Source organism: Pocillopora verrucosa, chromosome 4 (assembly GCF_036669915.1).
Source record: "Pocillopora verrucosa isolate sample1 chromosome 4, ASM3666991v2, whole genome shotgun sequence".
In the NCBI taxonomy this organism is placed as follows: Eukaryota; Metazoa; Cnidaria; class Anthozoa; order Scleractinia; family Pocilloporidae; genus Pocillopora; species Pocillopora verrucosa.
In genome coordinates this window covers 9,571,686-9,585,712 of record NC_089315.1, presented here as the reverse complement: position 1 = coordinate 9,585,712, position 14,027 = coordinate 9,571,686, and the positions used below count along the sequence as shown (strand labels likewise).

Sequence of the window (14,027 nt, the reverse complement as noted above, 5' to 3'; positions counted from 1 at the left end):
AAACTTTGAAGGAATGAAATCAAAGCAGCAGTTTTTGTCTGCATCAAAATCGAATTATGTAGCAAGGAGGCAGAGAGGCAGATACTCGGAGAGCCTAAATGATCGTCCGTTGGTGGTGTGTCCTGCTCCCAGTTTCAGGTCCTGGTCAAGAGGCCAAAAAGAGAAAAAGAGTCGACGAAAACAGTGAGAATTCAAAATGCGAGGGGTAAATGATGAGCGATTTTATTCAAAGTATCAGCAGCCAAAAGTGGATTGCTTAAACCTGAGGGAAATTCTACACCAGGTACAAGAAATAAACAATTTTAATGAAGATCATGCCAAAGAGAAACTCGTTGCTTTGATGCCAAGTCATAAGATCTTGATGGCAGGGGTAGCAAGAGCTAAGGAATTAACAGTTCAAGAAAGTCTATCAAACAAACAAGAAAAGAAAGCTAGGACAGTGCCGAAGTTAGCTACACCTGTGAGAAAAGAGCAGCGATCGAAAAAGCTTTTACGAGGACAGGTGATGTCATGTTACGACTTGGGACCCGTACTTAAGCCTTTTGTGATTGTGGGAGAGGAAATGAGTCGTAGAAATAAGCAGAACAGAGAGAAGCTTAAACTTGATTTCCCGCCGATGAAGCAAGAATTTTTCCCATATTCTGTCCCCCATTTACGATTGCCACTACTACCTTCATCAATCAAACATTTTGGCAAAATGTGAAATAATTCCATGGCAACTCCAAAACATTAAGATTAAGTATACAAAAAGGCGTGAGTGTAACAGGACTGTTGACGCACACGAATCAAGGATCGGAGAAGTCGAAGAAGTTAATGATTCCACACAAAATTGCGACAAACTAATGCTCAAGATTTTTGTCCCGTCAAGCGGCTGGGAGAAATGAACTTCTTTTTTCAAAATTAGGATTGACACTAGTCTTGAGTTAATTGCTTACAAAACCTATAAACCTTATTATGATCTTCGCGTATCAAGCTCTGGTTTTGTCTGAACGACCTTGTATATTTACTGATAATGTTCTCTATGATCCAGTTTCACCTAGGACGTGGTAATGAAAAATAAAAACTTCTCTTTCTGTCATCATTTAAGTTTACATTCGTCCACAAGGGAATTTTGCATTCGTAATTGACCAATCAGGAATGGGATATCTTTTGAAGCAGGTAATAAGAAAAAAAACTCATCCCATCATGGGTCGTTTTGAAATGCATGGTTACAATTATTGTTAACTCAGTAACATTATGAGACTCACAAAGGCAGGCTCAGTTCCTGGAGACTGCTTGCCGATAGTAAAAAGACTCTTGTAATCAGGACGGGCCAAATTCCATTCAAATGACTGGTGCGCTGATTTCACCATAAGAGACAACCTTCACTTCAGGGAAGATCTGATTGCGATTTGATATAAAAACTCTCCTAAACGCTTTAAATACTCTGTTTTCCAGTGCTCATGTATGAATAAAGGTCTCTTTAGGACAAGTCTATTCAGCTAGTTACGAGCCACACAATCAAGTTATCGTTTTCAAATTAGTGTTAAGCCTATCAGACATCCAATGGCAGGGTGTCCATACGCCAACACGAAGTTTAAAAGTTCCAGGTTCATATATAGGGTTCCCACCAGTTTCTTTTGCCTGTTTTCGCCACAAAATCGTCGCATTTTAGTTTGATCGGGTATTTACCATAAATTAAACAGATTTGAAATTGTAGCTTTTTGTCATTACAATAGTTTTAATTTGTTATTTTAAGGGTTACTATGAAGCTATGCCTTCAAAATGTCGCTTGCAAAGGGAAAGTAAACTTCTCTCGGAGAGGTGTTAGTTTCACTGATTAACTTGAGCTTGATTATCTCCCAAACGAGGTAAGTCACTTTTTTTGCAGATTTAAGGCGATAAATTGTCGGAGAAATTTTCAGAAAGTTTTCTACGCACCCTATTAGTCTTCCCTCTTCCGCCCCTTGTTACCATAGATACGTACGTCACAGGATTGCGTGATGAGTTAAAATAAACACTGGCGGGAATTTTCCCGGAAGTCACTGAATCGAGGCAACCTCTCAGAACACCATTTTGTAGTTTTCGCAAACTGCAATTCTTAGTATACTCAAATATGGCTTCTGCGTCGGAGGGGTGTTGGAGTGACGCCGTATTAGCAGTCTGCCGGCTTGTAGAAGAAACAAAGGGGCATGAAACACTCAAATATTTGGGACCTAGCTGTCTTGTACATTTCCCTGTTACCAGCATCCCTAAAATTCTTTCTTCCACTTCCTCGGGGAAAACTTCGATTTCAGAGCGTGCGTCGAGGTATTTCTTGGTTGCAAGTGCCGAAGTCTTGAAAAAGACCCAGATCGAAGCCTGTGAGAACAATTCAGGCCGCTCCGTGAAGATCGTGGCCGAATTTGCTCGGGCAAGAGACGGAAGAAAGCTCGAACGCAAGACCTTGAGTCCTATAAAAGAGGGCGGTGAGTTGTGCCGAGCACTCGACGACATCGTTGAATCAGATGGGATGATTTTTATAGCCCTTCCCGGGCAAAAAAAGAGACAAAGTATCTTCAGTAAGAGCAACTTGTTGAGTCGTGCTTTAGAAGTTGCCGAAATACAAGGCGGAAATTCGTCTGCATGGATGGCAACAAATGACCTACGGTGTGTACTATTTACGCTGGCCACTTGCGGGAAAAAGGCATTCCAACTGCAAGGTAATCCTGAGTTTGGAACCAAGGTCTACCATCTTCTGCCGTTTGACACAGTCCTAACCTGTAAAAATCAGGCGCGATTTTCGAGGTACTTCTTGCAAAATGATGAGAAAAAGCGCTTCCTCAACGAAAATGAATTTCCAAAGAACGATATTCCTTTTGGAGCCATCATTCTCAAAGGTGTGATGTTTGCAGGGGTGCTGAACTTTGACAGAGGACAGCCTTCGCCAGTTTTTGTCGAGAGCAGGTTAGAAACAGGTAATAAGTTCATCATGTTTTGCGTGAAAATGTAAAGTATTATTTCTACTGCTTTCAGATGGTTAAAAAGTTAAAAAATTGGCCCTAATGAAACTTCCTCCGGCCCAGAATGTTTAACCTGGGGAATTTTGAGGTGTTCATTCTCTCCTAGGATGATTTGTGTCTTGCAGTTTCTATCATACATCTATTCAAAAGCTCGACACCATTTCTCAGGGCATTTGTACATCGCTGACTTTGATGAATTTCTTCTTTGAATTTCCATGTTAGCTTGTGATCATTCTGTTTTGTGATCTTTGATTCTTTGAAAATTCTTTGATTTTTAATTCTTTGAAATAGCTTTTGAATACTGGAATGTTTCAACTCCTTTAGCACTATGTACCGGTACTTCTAATATCTGAATGTGTGGGTCAAGCATACCTCCCAATTGTCAATGGAACATCAATTATGCTGTCCTACAGTGAACAACTTTTTTATGTCTGATCAAATCAAAAATAGATACCATGCACTCAGGCTACTTGTTCATTTGTTAATACCCTGACAAAAAATAATTCAACTTCGAGAGGCAAATTCATAGGAAGGGTGACATCAGTGGTTTTGATAAAAGCAGCAGTTACCTGCAGTCTATAAGCATATTGCCATCTGTTTAGCATGCCCCTAGATCCCCCCTTGGGGAAAAAGCGGCCTATTGCATATGCTTCATTGACTTGCTTATTTTGAGAGCTTAGAAAGAAAGCCAACTGTGTTTGTGGCTCAATGAACCCATGAGTCATTTATGATTTCTTTGTTTTCACTGTCTTCTACTGCTTTTTGCAACTCTATCACTGATAACATGGTCCAAAAATTACAATCTTTGTAAGTTCACTCCACACAATGTTTCTCTTGCATAGGATCTAAGCAGACCATCCAGAGCAGGTAAGATAGACCCATCTTGCCTGCTTGGGTTGCCAATCAGGATTTGCTTCATATTGCCCACGAGGGCTGTCAGCAATATAACAAATCATTTTCATGTGCTTATGACATAAGTTATTGGAACCCCTGGGTGACATAGAAACTAACATAGACTAGCTAATATGTCATTTTTACACCAGTTTAAGAGACTGTTCTCAATCTCATTCATAGTCTTAAGATGTTATCTTGGAAATTTCTAGACTTTCAGAAGTTGTAAGTATTGTAGTGGGACTTTGTAAAAGCATTTTGATACTGTTTTATAACAACAAACTTGTTGTTTCATATCAGATGCTAGAGGGAAATTTACCAGTGTTTCTAGCTCTGTCCAAAGCAATTGAACCACATTAACCCTTTAACCCTTAGAAGTGATTAAAATGTAACTTCTCCCTAAAATATCCATATATTACCTAGCAAACAGGTAATAAGAATACCCGAAGTCATCAAGTAGAAGTTGTTATCTTCATCCAACACTTAATTCTTTTCACTAACTCAGAAATGTGTAGCAGCTAGAGGGAAGAATTAACAATCAGATCTTGGGAGTTAAAGGGCTTATAATTACTTCAACAGCAATTCAGAGATGTGATGTGAAAGAAGCTGAAAGGCTGGTTGGTGCAGTAGGTGGGATTTATCCATTTTTAGATCCAAAGAGAAAAGAAAGATCAGAGGGAAATGAAAAGACTGGCATTTATAGTTTCCCTCAGCCTGCAGTCACACCTTCAGCCTCAGATAAGTTTGTGGCAGGTTTTCAGTCAACTAATGACAACAATGGTAATGAGGATTTGAGAACAATACCATGTGCAACCGACCAGGCTGCCCTGGTGAAAATCTTTCAAGGATCTTTAAGGATCTTACAAGATCTTCATGAGGACCTTTGAGGATCCTCTTGAGGATCTTCATGAGGATCTTCAAAATTCTTGTTAAGATCTTCAAGGATCCTTCATTTTCTTGCCAAGATCTTCAAGGATCTTTCATTTTCTTGCCAAGATCTTCAAGGATCTTTCATTTTCTTGCCAAGATCTTCAAGGATCTTTCATTTTCTTGCCAAGATCTTCAAGGATCTTTTAATTTCTTGCCAAGATCTTTGAGGATCTTTGACTTTCTTGACAAGATCTTTAAGGATCTTTCATTTTCCTGTCAAGATCCTTGAAGATCTTGTCTGGATCTTCAAAGATCTTTACATGAACTTTGAAGATCCTTTAAAGATCTTTGAAAATTCTTTGAGGATCTTCCAAATTCTTGTTAAGATCTTTGAGGATCTCTCATTTTCTTGCCAAGATCTTCAAGGATCTTTTTGAAAATTTTGAAGATCCTTAAAGATCTTGGAAAGAAAATAAAAGACCCTTAAAGATCTTGGCAATAAATTGAAAGATCTTTTGAAGATCTTAGCAAGAATGTTAAAGAACCTTCGAAATTTTGACAAGAAAATAAGCATACTTAAATCCTCATACTAAGTTAAAAAGAAAAATTGAACCAAATATAAAAAAATGAAGATAAAACTTTTTTTTATTGCTAAACGAGAATTACCCATCCTCTTCTAGTAGGACTACTTCTACACTATTTCTGTTCAGACTTTAGGTTAGTACTAAGATTTTCATTTTCCATAAAATCTGGCAACAGTCCAGCTCAAAGATAAGAAGACCAAAATAGACGTGTTAAACTTGTCTAGGACTCGACTATGACCAGACTCAGACTACTCTTACAGAGGGGGTAAACATGAAAAAAAGGCAAACAAGACTACTTCAATGACTATATTTCTGAACCATATTAACCTATATACCAAAGGAAAGCTTAGGAATCACACATACTGAATATAACTAATATGTTGCCCTAATTTGTTATTTGACATCAGATCAATTTGTCCACCACATGGTGTGAAAAACCTAGGTATACTTGAGAAAAGATAACTGCACAAAGATTGCATGAAATCAAGTGTTTTTAGTGTCAAAACAAAATACTAGGGTCGTTCTTTTGGATGAGCTGAGGAACTTTTGGAGTCGTTTATATTATGGGCACAGTGCCCGTTCAAAGTTCACCGAGATTATTAGGTGAGTTATTCCACAATATCTTACTTAAAATTCAGCTTATAGAGAAACTGTCCGCTTATCCAACTCAACTCAGTAAGAGGATACAGCCCTGAAAACTTCAGATTAATTGAACTAATACATCCTGAGGTACAAAATAAGTGTTTTCGGGAATTCATATGACAACCTCTAAAAGAGCTTTTTAAGTTGGTTACACAGAACCAAGTAAATTCACACCTTCTTCAGAAACGAATGTCAGACAACTCGCCCCCTGGACAATTAGCCTCAGACGATTAGCCCCCAGTCTCTGGACGATTAGCCCCCAGTCTTTGGACAATTAGCCCCCAGTCCCTGGACGATTAGCCCCCAGTCTTAGTTTATGTAAAGGAGAAGTTACGTTCATCTGTTGGTCATTGACTTTTATGAGTTTGTGGCTCCTAAAGGAGCCCTTTTTTTTTTGTGAATGTCTATCTTTATTAACATTTAAATAAACACCAATTGACATTAACAAGTAGTCGCCAATAAGTTAAAGTTTCGAAGTTTCGTCCCTGGTTTCTTTCCTTTCCTATTTAAACAACATGACGGAGAAACATTCGTAAAGTATGAAAACAGAAAGAACACAGTTCATTTTTGTAGAATATATAAACAGAAAGAACACAGTTCACTTTATAATTCGATACGCACGGCAGAGAAACGTTCATAACAAGCAAATAACAAGACAGCAAGAACGTAGTTTACTTTATAATTTAACACGCATGGCAGAGAAATGTTCGTATTTGGAAGATCCTTTTCAATTCCTTGAGGATCTTGAAGGATTGTAGAACAGATCATGCAAAGATCTTGACTAGGATCCTTGTAACTCCTAATCAAATTCTTAAGGATCTTAGCAAAGATCTTAGCAGGATCCCTAAAAGGTTCTTTTGAAGGTCTTTAAAAGATCCTCATTAAATCCTTGAGAATCCTGAAGGATCCTTGAAAAGATCCTGCAAAGATCTTGACTTAAGGATCCTTGTAAGATCCTGATCAAATTCCTAAGGATCCTGGCAAAGATCTTTACAGGATCCTTGAAAGGATCTTTTGTAGGTCTTTAAAAGATCCTCATTAAATCCTTGAGGATCTTGAAGGATCCTTGAAAAGATCTTGCAAAGATCTTGAGTAGGATCCTTGTAAGATCCTGATCAAATCCTTAAGGATCCTTGCAAAGATCTTAATAGGATCCTTGAAAGGATCTTTGGAAGGTCTTTAAAAGATCCTCATTAAATCCTCGAGGATCTTGAAAGATCCTTGAAAAGAACTTTGCGAGGATCCTTATGAGGATCTTTGTAATATCCTTTGAGGATCTTTATCAAATCCTTGAGGATCTTAACAAACGTTTTTGCTTACAAAGATCTTTGAGGATCTTTTACAGATCCTTTAAAGATCTTTTAAAGATCCTTGTCCTTAAGGATCTTTGGCAGGTCTTTGTCAATCCTTGAAGATCCTCAAAGATCCTGTGAGGTTTTTCACCAGGGTGAGTCAGGTAAGAAAAAAGAGGAGTCAGGCAAAAATAGTAAAGGTAATACAGAAATTAAGACACACCTTTATCTCAACTTACTTTGTACAATTGTATCCCTGTAGAGATATATTTGAATTTGATCAGGGCTACGTGACCAAGAACCAATCACAGTGCTCGTTTTGTTGAGTGAAAGTCTTGGTAAAAAAAAACTCTATAACAAAGTCACATTTCCAAATTTTAGATTTTCTCTGTGATTTACATCTCTGAAATTGCTTGTTGCCAGCAAAGGGTGATGTCTTCCATAAAGTGAAAGGAACAGGGGAGCCTATTAGGAAATTTTGAATTGATCCCTGAAAGAAGATCAGTTTAGGCATGGCTACAGCACTATAACTGAACCTAGAGATTGTCACTTCCAAAATAGTATGCATTAAACAGTTGTGGTTTGTCATTGTGGTAAACAACACTTTTAAAAAGAGAAATATGATTGTTTGTCTCACAATATGGTCACTCAGGATGTAGATCACAACATTTTGACTGCATACTATTAGTGGTCTTCAGGGGATGAGGTCACTTGAGTATGCATCACCTAATTATGCTGTTGTGCTCAGCTGTGATTGGATGGAATTCCATGGCTGTGATTGGACCAGCTTGGTTCCCTCTGGTTTGCATCTGAAAAGACCAAAAAAAGAATCTGTCTCATGAATGTGAACTGCTAAAACAATTTGGCCCTCATCTCAATCAAAGCAATTTTAAATTAGTTACTGTTATAAATTAGGCAATGTCTTTTAGAACTGAATGCAGGAGACATCAACCTTAATCCTTGAATTGCAGCCTAGAGCAAAAACACAATTTTCAGAACCAGATTTACTGCTCAAAACTTAAATACTCCACTTAACTTCACATCATCAAAATGGCTTTCAGATTTCTATTTTGCAAATCATTAGCATATTTCCATTTTGCTAGTCACAGATTTAAATCTGCCAAATGAAAAATATGCTAATGATTTGCAAAATCTGCCTGGTGAACTTTGCAAAATCTCCACTACATTCGTGAATAACTCAATGTGTTGTTTAGGCCATAGAGCACAAGGGAAATTTGAAATGTAAGTCGACACTATAACAGTACTGTCTATCAGGTGTAATCAATGTAAATTATCGATGAATAACTCAAATGCATAATGACACTTACCTTATTAGCATATTTCCATTTCACAAATTACAGACTTTCATTTCATTTCATTTCACAAATTATAGTAAGCCATTGGAATCATTTTACATTCTCATTTTTGTACTTTTTTAGTTTTAGTGGCTTTCATGGAACATTTAGTAGTAAGGTCTAGACAGATAATTATCCCTTAAGTGAAATTCATACTGAGCAATGTGGCTTCACATTGTCAATTTGACTATTTTTCAGATGAAAAGGCCTCCCCAATTGAAAACTCCTGTAGATCTTTGGGCAAAAGTTTAGATCCCAACAGAGTTGTATATGTGCCGGTATATTTGCCATCTGCTGATAATGAAAATCAGCCTGCAGGAGAACATTCAGCACCTGAACTAAGCCCTGAAACATGGACAGGAGGCTCAGAGGAAGAAGTTGAAGGAGGACCAGCAGATGAGCAAGTTCATGGGTCAGAGGAAGAAGGAGAGGAGCAGGTAGCACAAGTAATCCTGGAAAACCAGGAGGTGTCAGTTACCAAAGCATCAGTACCCCAGGAATGCCAGGGAGCAACAACAATGCAGAATGAGGAAAAACCTGTACCTCTTTTAACTGCCGTGGTACCTCAGGTACCTCAAGTAACAACAGAAATCCAGAGGAACCCAGCAGAGATTCCACTGGCTCCAGCAGAGCCCGGAGGTCCAGAATACCCAAAACCCCCATTACCTCAGACAGGCCTTGAGGCCCAAGAAGCATCTACTGACCTAAACAACCATGAAAGTGTTTTTCTTTTCCAAAATGGAAGGTACAATGAGTTGCCTGAAGGAGCTCATGGTGAAGGAAGGAAACAAAGCTTATCAGGGTCTTGTCACCCAAAGAAAGAAGAGCATCCTGAAGTGAAGCGCTCCATCTCTGTGTCAACTGGAACTAAAAAGACATGTAACTTAGGTAATGATAGCTTGTTTAATATCCAGATGCACAAATATGTTTAGATGCAGGTATTAAGACACAAAGGGACCAAATAAAGTCTTAATCACAACTGTTACAATTTCCTCAAATGTGATTGGTGCATTAGCTGCTTTATTTTTCACTAATCATTTTGTATAGTTGTTGTCAGGCAGTGTAATCAGGCGGTTGCCTGTAATTGGATACCTGTAATCGAACAGTTGAAGCAGCCAATCATAATAAGTCCACTCAGCTAAATCCACCAATCACATAATTGATCATAATAACCATAATCAAAATTTTTGATTGGGAGGCTTATTTATATGAGATGCCTTAAATGTATCTAAAAATTATGAAGCTTTCATGTGTCAGTGACAATCTTCCACTTTTAACTTTTTACAATTAGTAATTCTGAAACTACATGCAGTCACACATTCATAAAATTAACAATTTGTTGTATTTTTGACAACGATTGAGAGTCCATATTTATATGTTAATTTTCTTTTGTTATCAATTTACAAATAGCTGACCCGCTTAAAGAGACCTTACAAAGTTGTCTGGAGCTTTTGGAGGCTCTGTGTCGAAGTTTGGACAAAGAGTATAAATATGGCCTTTGCAAATACTGGAAACACCTTGCTGAACATTTTGGCATCTCAGAACAAGAGTACCAGAGGTTTGAATTTCAACCAGTCTTCAGTCCTACCGAGCTGATGTTTGAATATTTGCAAACTGCTGACCCAGATGTCACAATTGGTTGTCTCAAAGTTGGGCTAAGGAAAATTGAGAGGCATGATGTTATCAACTTGCTTGTACAACATGAAAAATGTGGGTTTGTTTGAAGTGGCTAGTTGAATAAAGTATACTATAAATAACAACTTATAACATTTATTTTCTTTAATTTAATACTTTTATTGAGAGAGCAAATTAACATAATTATTGTTTATTATTTATAATTTGATAAACTTAATTTATTTACATACCCATCCTGAGGTGGTGACCCATGACAAATATATTTTTAGTTAAACATCTTGATTGTCTCTAGTAGCTAATTTTTGTAGATCAATATTTATTGGGTTTTACCATTCGTATTACATGTATATCATAGATTTTAAAAAATAAATTCATAAAATTCATTTGACAATCTATCACATCTTTGTTTTCAGGTGATCCATTGGCACTGAATGATAAAACATTGGTTTCCAGCCTGTTCGACACTGATCCTGATATCATTGGTGAACTTGCCTACCTGCTAGATATTCAGAAATCTGGAGTTAAAAAATGGTCAGATTTGGCTCCTAAATTGAACATACCAAGAAGAATTTTCAGGATGTTTGAAAATTGCACTGCTGGCAATCCAACAGAGAAGGTGTTTGAAATTGTAACAGTTCAAAGCCCCAAATTAACCATTGGTGAATTGATCAATCATCTGAAAGCTTTGAAAAGACATGATGTGATCAAAGCAATTGAAAAGAGCACCAAGGGTAAGTTCTGAATGGAGCAAATTTCAAGTTAATATGTCAAATGCAAAACAGCAGTAATACTTTGCTTTTGCTTTACTTCACTGTGTGACTGGCTCAGAAAACTCCCACCACTTTCTCAGGTAATCAGATTCAAAACCCAAACCAATTGCAATCACGACTTGTTCTCTTGTGTCTACCCTGCTCAGGCAATTTGCTCTGAGTTCTCATTGGCTTCTTTAGATTTTGTTTTTATATACCTTTAACACTTTCAATCCCAAGATCTCACTAGTAATTCCCCTTACTGTCTGCCATACAATTTGTATGATGTTAGTTTGGAAAATTTGATTTTTCTCTTTACCCTCATCACTTTTCATGTGTCTGCTAAAGGGCTGTATAATAACTGGAAAATGCAAGGGTTGGACAGTTTTGAATTTAGTGTGTTGTTTCAATATTATTGTTGTTAACTTATTCACTTTTGAAATTTTTGTTACTTAGTTAGAGTGATGTGGGATTTGTGTTTATTTCTATTAATAATTTTAAGGCGATCATGTTGATTATTGTTATCCTTGTAGTTACAGAAAGTTCTGTGATAAAAGAGTTGGTTGCAGATGTTGAAGTCATGGAGAAGGTGTGTGACTTACTCAATCAGATAAATCGCACTACCACAGTCTCTGGATTGAGAAATCTTGGAAACCGATTAAAGATTAAGAAAGAAATTTTGGATGATCTTTTACCCTCTATGGAGGTAAACCAAAGTCCCACAGAGGCATTGATTTGTCGTCTTGGAGGTTCCAATCCAAGTCTGACCCTTGTAGATTTTATATGGGCACTACATGAAATTAGCCGACCTGATGTCATTGTGTTATTGGATGAATACCTTCCAGGTATGGAATTTTGGTGATGTGGATATTATCAATATGGTTGAATTAAATAGGAAATAAATTATAGCATGATTATATTCTATGTTTTGCACATTGTACTGTGATCATTTTGATGTCTGTTTTTGTTTGCCTGTTTCTAAAAACAAATCAAAACTAATGAATCAAAGACTCTATGCTCTGGAACATTGGAAGATCAGCGTATGAGTTTACTGCAATGAAGGAATCTGCCAAGGACCTTCACCCTTTGACCTTTAAGAGTGACTAGAATCTAATTTCTCCTTTCAATATCATCCCCAGAAATCACACTTTAAGGTCACAAAAATAAAGGAAATGATCAACATCTAAAGAAGTTCTTGATTGTGAAACAAATTCTCCTTGAAAGCCCCTCAGGAACTATTTTGAGAACAGTATGAAGAATATGTATACTGAGGTTAGGGCTTAAAGGGCTAATAATCTGATAAAAATGACATTACCCAGGATAGAATGTCTGCAATTCCCTAAGGTTAGTTCATACCAACCAAGCTATGTCAGGCTGAGCTGAAAACCTGCAACTCAGGTGAAAAACATGAAACTAATTAAATTAACTCAAGCCAGTCAAGAGCAAAATTGGCAGCTGTGCCTAAACTCATATACATAGTATCTGCAGGTTTGCAACACCAGATCCTTCATTCAAGGCCAAAAGCCACTTAAAACCTGAGTAGTTTCAGTTATATCATTTGCAGGTTCTTGACAGCTTAATTATCTTGTGTATAAAGTAAGGACAAGCAATGGAGCTTGACAGAGTATTGGTTAAGTTTGTAGGAGAAGGCACTTAAAAGAATGCTTAATACCACACGTAATAGGCCAAAGATTGTCAATAAAATTATGCAAACAGACCCACCACTGCCACCAGCTAGTTGTGAGGTAGTCAGTTTGATAGGCCATCATTCTAGGCTTGGCACGACAGGCTTCCAATCTTATTTCTATAATTAGTTTTGAAAAGATCAACAGAATCAAGTCCTCACAGAAGCATTTACAATTAAAAAGAAGATTTTAGAATCACATTTGTAGGGATGGTTGAATTTTAAAGGTCTCATATGTTTTCCTTTCCTAGCTGGATGTGTTCAAAGGCTTTTGAAATCATCTTGTAACTGTGAGATATGCCAGCAAGTGTTGCCAAGACAAAGTGGAGAAAGTTAGAGACAGTTCGAAGTGTATATCAATGGACAAAACATTACGGCATTTTTGGCTTCTTCAGAATGGTGACTTATGATCAACCACCATGGTTATTCTCCTGAAGCTGGGCAGGCAGAGGCTGATAATAAACTAAGTTCCTTGGAGCAATTTCAATCCAGTATCTAGTTTTTTTTTATTTGACATTTGAGTTGGTTGAGTATGCAGATTATTTTGTTATTTAATAGGAGTAATACTCTCACTGTGATAAAGTCTTATTCCAAGAAACAAAACCCAAATGGAGATGTTATACATTTTTGATTAGCTTTTAGCCATAGAAATGATCTTTTATTATTAATATAGTGAAAATTAATTTTAATAAATAAGAAGAAATAACTCATATTACATCTACTATATTAACAAAACTTTTAAATCGTTGCTGGGCATTGGGGGTGCTGAAGAGTTGTGGTGGAAACTGAGGTTTTTTTCCTTTTTAAAACTATAAAAATGAATTTTTTATTATTACCATCTGAACAAGATTACCAAAAGGCAAGGAAAAGAAAAGGAAAAATGAACTTTGTATCTCTCTCTGGCACCCTGTGGTAGAGTGAAATGTAACAATATCTAAAGCAAGCTAGGTAGTCATGCTTTTTTGAGTTTGGCAAAGGATTGTAAACTTATTTGTGGTAGAAAAATGTGATTAAGCACAGCTGGATTAGGTTGTGTAGTCAGGCCTGTCAGACCATACTTGACTACTTGATTATTCCACAATTTAAGGTTACTTCCCACCTTTGTGGGTGTCCTTTGGGAAAAAATTCATATGCGCACTAGTTTCACTAAAACCCTAGCAAACTACACATCACAAGAGAGCTTAATAACTGCAGTTTACAATAAAAAATATCATTTACGTGACTTTTCTTTTCTTTATTTATCATTATTCCTGGAATGTTTTGGCAAAATTTGACAAAAATCGGTCAAATTTATAAAACCCTATAAATGTGGTTGTATTCCTCCCAAAATCAAATGTAAGATTT

The 14,027-nt window shown here is 37.0% G+C and overlaps 1 protein-coding gene across 2 annotated transcripts; it reads left to right on the top strand.

The window, feature by feature from the left end:
* The first annotated feature begins 2,049 nt into the window (after positions 1-2,049).
* Positions 2,050-13,905, top strand: LOC131795661 (uncharacterized). Of its 2 annotated transcripts, XM_066165633.1 has the most exons (8): positions 2,050-2,936; positions 4,452-4,693; positions 7,415-7,460; positions 8,814-9,503; positions 10,026-10,325; positions 10,664-10,981; positions 11,533-11,844; positions 12,935-13,905. In XM_066165633.1, the coding sequence occupies exons 1-8, from the start codon at positions 2,096-2,098 to the stop codon at positions 13,018-13,020; spliced, it is 2,835 nt and encodes a 944-aa protein (XP_066021730.1). In that variant the 5' UTR covers positions 2,050-2,095; the 3' UTR covers positions 13,021-13,905. The 2 variants fall into 2 exon arrangements, with proteins under 2 accessions (XP_066021730.1, XP_066021729.1); XM_066165632.1 differs by lacking the exons at positions 4,452-4,693; positions 7,415-7,460.
* Positions 13,906-14,027: the final 122 nt, after the last annotated feature.

What these genes read in the sequence shown, in the direction of transcription:
- LOC131795661 (XM_066165633.1), top strand. Translation starts at nt 2,096, where the DNA reads ATGGCTTCTGCGTCGGAGGGGTGTTGGAGTGACGCCGTATTAGCAGTC. An exon ending in TAAAAAGACATGTAACTTAG is followed by an intron (nt 9,504 to 10,025) that starts GTAATGATAGCT and finishes ATTTACAAATAG; the next exon opens with CTGACCCGCTTAAAGAGACC. An exon ending in GCTTGTACAACATGAAAAAT is followed by an intron (nt 10,326 to 10,663) that starts GTGGGTTTGTTT and finishes CTTTGTTTTCAG; the next exon opens with GTGATCCATTGGCACTGAAT.